Raw genomic sequence first — 5,230 nt, 5'->3', positions numbered from 1 at the left:
CCAGCCAATCACACTTAGAACATGTGATAAAGAACTGGCAGCCGTTTGTACTGGGACCACTGTTTGCCTGATAAGAACCAAACGTACCCACAGTAAGTTTCTCTGGCTGTATTGGGTGAAGGGCAAGATTTCCTAGAATACACAGCTATAATGCAACCCAACTGAGCACCTATTATAAGCTCAGGTCTAGCTAAGGACAGACAGACAAACAGGACACAGAGGCTCCATCCCTGATGATCTAAGTTCTTCAATCAACGAACAATTTCCTTGTCAGGTTCTGTAGGAGTCAGGCCTCTCTTTCCATCACGTGGGTCCTGGGGACTGAACTCAGGCCATCCGAGTTGGTGGTAAGCATCTTTACCTGATGAGCCCCTACTGTGAGGTTTTGTAATGGGAATGACTGCTCATTTAAAACAAGCAAATACAAGATTTAACTAAGTTTTAGGTTAGCATACAAAGTAATGCTTTAATTATGGCATTTTCATATCTACATTTATTATACTCTGTTCTTATTCTCTTCCCCTACATCCTCTCATCTCTCAACTGGTTCCCTTACTTTTCTCTAATGGGTCCCCTTCTGCTCCTTTCTTTACTATATCCCCCTTTCCCTTCTTACAGGACTTGACTTAGTGTGTTTAGCTGCAAATTAGTTACAACTGGGTTATACTTATAAATTGGTTAGTAGCTAAGAAAAGACACACTGCCTATGAAATCAGCTGTTTGAAGTGGTTTTGCAATGTATTAAAATTTACTTGTATTGGCCGGGCGGTGGTGACGCACGCCTTTAATCCCAGCACTCGGGAGGCAGAGGCAGGCGAATCTCTGTGAGTTCGAGGCCAGCCTGGACTACAAGATCTGGTTCCAGGACAGGAACCAAAAAGCTACGGAGAAACCCTGTCTCGAAAAATAAAAAAAAAAAAAATTAAAAAAAAAAATTTACTTGTATTATGTATTCCCATTATAATAATTTTATGTATACCATATTCATGAAGGATCCCCAAAACCTGTAGTTGCAGACAGTTGTCAGCTGCCTGATGCGGGTGCTGGGTACCAAATTTGGGTTAGACGTTACATGTGACAATGGCAGGGGTCATGTTTGTGTCCTTGTGCTTTGCCCTGAGACTTGAATGGAATGGCTGTGTACAAATTTTCATCAATTTTCACAAATTCTCATAAATGCCGGGGAAGAAGAGTGAAGAGCAGGCAGGCAGGACAGAGGATGTACACACAGACACCGGCACCAGGAGGTGAGGACTAGAGCGCGGATGGCGGGACTGTGAGGAGTGGGAGGTGAGGGAGAAAAGAGGGGAAAGGGAAAGGAGGAGTGAGGGCGGGCAACGTGAAGGGGCAAGCAGTGAGCAGAGGTAAGTTAGATAAGTAAGATAGTAAAGCACGAGGAGTCTGAGTGGGGATTAGGGATGGAGGAGATAGCAGGACATGGGACCAGGAAGGAACTGCATGGAGAGGGAGGGAAACAGGAGAGTGGCCAGCATGCAGCTACTGCAGTGAGTGCATCACAGCAACCAGGGCAACAAGCGGGTGAGCACCAGTCTTGGAAGCCACTGAACACTAACGCTAAAGCCCATCCACACGTCTTCGTATTAAGAAAGGCAACAACACAAGTCAGAGCTCAGTTCCATTCTACAGCTGCAAGACCCCAGCCAACATCAAACCCAACCAAGGAAGGAGGGCATAGGTGCAGGTGAGTTCTGACTGAATTAAGAGAAGCATCTGCTCTGATTCCAAGAGATAGCTGGACCTCAACAAGGCACCAGAAATCTGCTCTTCCTCCAACCCCAAATCTTAACTGAACCTCACTTACCATGGAAAGCAGGCCTGGAGCCGAGTGTCTAAGTTTAAAATTTTCATCTGCAAATGGACCGCGGTAAATGCTAGCGACTCCAGTACCATCTCCCTAAATAGAGCAGAGATATGTTAGTGGTCTTGAGTGTTCGGCATCCTTGAAACCAGAGGAAGAACACTCACAGGGCTGGGGAGAATGGCTCAGTAGATAAAATTGGCTGCTATCCAATCATGAGGACCTGAGTTCAAATCCTTAGCACACACATTAAGAAGAAAAAGGAAAAGAAAAAGAAAGCCAGGCATGGCTGTACATGCCTCCAGAATTAACATATAGAGAAAGGCAGATACCATGAGCTAGCCAGTCAGCTACCCTCACTGAACCAAGCAGCAAATGATCTACTGAGACCTTTCCTAAGGCAATAAGTGACTAACAGGGAATACCTAATGTCTTCCTCTGGGCTCCACACCCACAGGCTTGCATATTTGTGTGCATGTGAGCACACGCACACACGCACACATCCACAGACTTGCTCACCTGCATGCCCATAATGCACACCCATTGGATGGGCGAAGAGAAGAAACACTGTTGCACTTAAAGTCTAACTTCTTTTTCTCTTTAAGATTTATTATTAGGGGGCTGGAGAGATGGCTCAGTGGTTAAGAGCACTGCCTGCTCTTCCAAAGGTCCTGAGTTCAGTTCCCAGCAACCACATGGTGGCTCACAACCATCTGTAATGAGATCTGGTGCCCTCTTCTGGCCTGCAGGCAGACACAATACTGTATATAATAAATAAATCTTAAAAAAAAAAAAGATTTATTATTAGCCAGGCAGTGGTGGTGGCACACACCTTTAATACCAGCACTCGGGGGAGACAGAGGCAGGTGGATCTCTGTGAGTTCTAGGCCAGCCTGGTCTACAAAAGCTAGTTCCAGGACAGGCTCTAAAGCCACAGAGAAATCCTGTCTAGACAAAATAAAAACAAAGAAACAAAAAAGATTTATTTTTATAAAATATTTTAAAATTTGACATAATCACATCAATTCCTCTTCCCTTTCCTCCCTCCAGACCCTTCCATAAACCCCTTCTTATTCTTTTTTCACATTTATAGAGCTGGAGTTAGAGGTGGCTATGAGCTACCATGTAGGTGCTGGGAATCAAACCTGTGTCCTCTGGAAGAGCCACCAGGGCTCTTAATCTCTGAGCCATCTCTCTGGCTCCCAAATTTCCCAGTTTTAAAAAATGGTTTATTTGTATTATTTTTAATTATGTGTTTGTTGTGTGTGTGGTATGGGTACATGCATGTAAGTTTAGGTACCCACAGAGGCCAGAAGTGTCAGACACTCCAGAAATGGAGCTGCAGACAATGATGAGACAGGGACTCAAGTCCTTTGGAAGAACAGTAGGTGCTCTGACCTGCTGAGCTCCCTCTCCAGTCTCCCAGATTTCCCAGTTTTATAGAACTACAGTCACAGCACAATCACAGCACAAGTGACAGCAGGATGAGGCCTAAAACTTCCATTGCTACCCTACGAAGGGGGAGTAAGATCCTATGTTACCCTCCGTAGGGGGAGTAAGAGCCTATGTTACCCTCCTTAGGGGGAGTAAGATCCTATGCTACCCTCCGTAGGGGGAGTAAGATCCTATGCTACCCTCCGTAGGGGGAGTAAGATCCTATGCTACCCTCTGTAGGGGGAGTAAGATCCTATGTTACCCTCCGTAGGGGGAGTAAGAGCCCATGTTACCCTCCATAGGGGGAATAGGATCTTAAAAACTCCCAGGAATCTAAACTTACACTTACGTTTCCCAGACACACGGAGTTGGCACCATACCCAACTACGCAATACTGACAGTAAGAAACAGCATGCGCAAAAGTGAGCGGCTAAGGGAAAAGCAGTTTAAGAAAGAAAAAATCCTAGCTTATTGGGCACACCCCAAAGTTGGGATGGGGACACAAATAGTGTGGACGCAAAAAAGTCATGGTCAGCAGCGAAGGACGGAGATCCCAGGGATAACTCAGCAAGCGGAACAAAGCCCCTTCGAACCACTGCCTTTCCTGATCGGATCCCTTGCCGCCAACTGGCTTGTGGCTAAAACCTCAACTTTTGAAAGGAAAAAAGAAAGGAAGACCCACAAAAAGGAAACAAAAAACTAGAATTTTAGACAGTGACACCAGAAGTGGAAGGAAAAATAGGGGACATAAACAGCCCGCTCACTTTCTTTTGAGGGAAAAAAATTGCAGCTAATTTTAAAGTTTTCTTTTTTTCTTTTTTTGGTTTTTCGAGACAGGGTTTCTCTGTAGCTTTGAAGCCTGTCCTGGAACTCCCTTTGTAGACCAGGCTGGCCTCGAACTCACAGAGATCCTCCTGCCTCTGCCTCCCAAGTGCTGGGATTAAAGGCGTGCACCACCACCGCCCGGCAATTTTAAAGTTTTCTGTGAACAATGTATGTGGACCACCTCGGATCATCTTTAGGTATCCTAGCAAAGTCCAATTTCTGGTTACAAAAGGCTCACGTTTGGACAATGGAACTTAACGATTCAAGTTTGGTAATGATATGTGTTCTGAGGACAAAGACAGTGGTGGCCAGCAATTCTACAGCACATCCCCACATCCACGCTCTCTCCACTTAACTTAGCAGTATTCTTAGATCTCAAGACTGGGGACTGACAGGAAGAAGAGCCAAGCAAAGAAGCCGTACTCACATTAACAAAATCTCCACCCTGAATCATGAAATCCTTTATGACCCTGAAACAGAATAAAAAAAAAAGTCCTGAGGGAAGGATTCGGTGATTTAGTCACCGGCATGGTTGATTAGTAGTTTGTCTGAAGTACAGCGTTTACCACGGTGGCACAGAGAATGAGTCTTCACCCCTAGAGTGAGCAAGCTGAGGGATTACTAACATAAAAAGTTCAACTTCAGGGGCATCTCTGGGTTGATCTGGGTGTATGAGTCACCACCTGAACAGTAGGAAGGGGCTGAAACTTGGCAGGAAGAAAGAACATATTCGCCAAAAGAAAAACATGTCAAGGGCTCAATGCAAATTTGGGGGAAAAGAACACTACCAACTACATGTGCAATGGACCGCTACACACACAGGGTAACGTAAGCTATTATACCCAGGCGTAGTCCTTAGCCTTTCTCGGCCTCAGTTTCCTTCCATAAAGAATGTGGGTAACACATACTACCTCACAAGAATGCCAGGAGGATTAATGGCCATAGCTCTAACACCCCTGATATGGGGGACATGAAAAAATTTCAGGATTAAAGTGGTACAACTTCTATCAAACTCTAACAAAAACAGGTAAATACAGAAAGCCAGGTGCTCATAAAGGTCAGGTTCCTACAGATGACTTCCTGATAACAGTAATTATTACAAAAGCCTTTCCTAGGCCGGGCGATGGTGGCGCACGCCTTTAATCCCAGCAC

At 45.2% G+C, this 5,230-nt stretch overlaps 1 protein-coding gene across 1 annotated transcript in view; it reads right to left on the bottom strand.

Moving 5' to 3' along the window:
* The window catches only part of Ppih (peptidylprolyl isomerase H), a 10,756-nt gene that overhangs the window by 2,696 nt on the left and 2,830 nt on the right, over positions 1 to 5,230 (bottom strand). The window contains exons 6-8 of the mRNA XM_005353340.3: positions 4,506 to 4,548; positions 1,823 to 1,915; positions 1 to 67 (exon numbers count right to left, since the gene is read on the bottom strand). The exon at positions 1 to 67 is cut by the window's left edge and continues 9 nt beyond it. Of these exons, the coding sequence (XP_005353397.1) occupies positions 1 to 67; positions 1,823 to 1,915; positions 4,506 to 4,548 (203 nt within the window). The remainder of the gene's footprint in view (positions 68 to 1,822; positions 1,916 to 4,505; positions 4,549 to 5,230) is intronic.

This window comes from Microtus ochrogaster, chromosome 10, assembly GCF_000317375.1.
Source record: "Microtus ochrogaster isolate Prairie Vole_2 chromosome 10, MicOch1.0, whole genome shotgun sequence".
Taxonomy (NCBI): Eukaryota; Metazoa; Chordata; class Mammalia; order Rodentia; family Cricetidae; genus Microtus; species Microtus ochrogaster.
The sequence above is the reverse complement of the archived record's forward strand: the minus strand, read 5'-3'. Positions and strand labels throughout refer to the sequence as shown.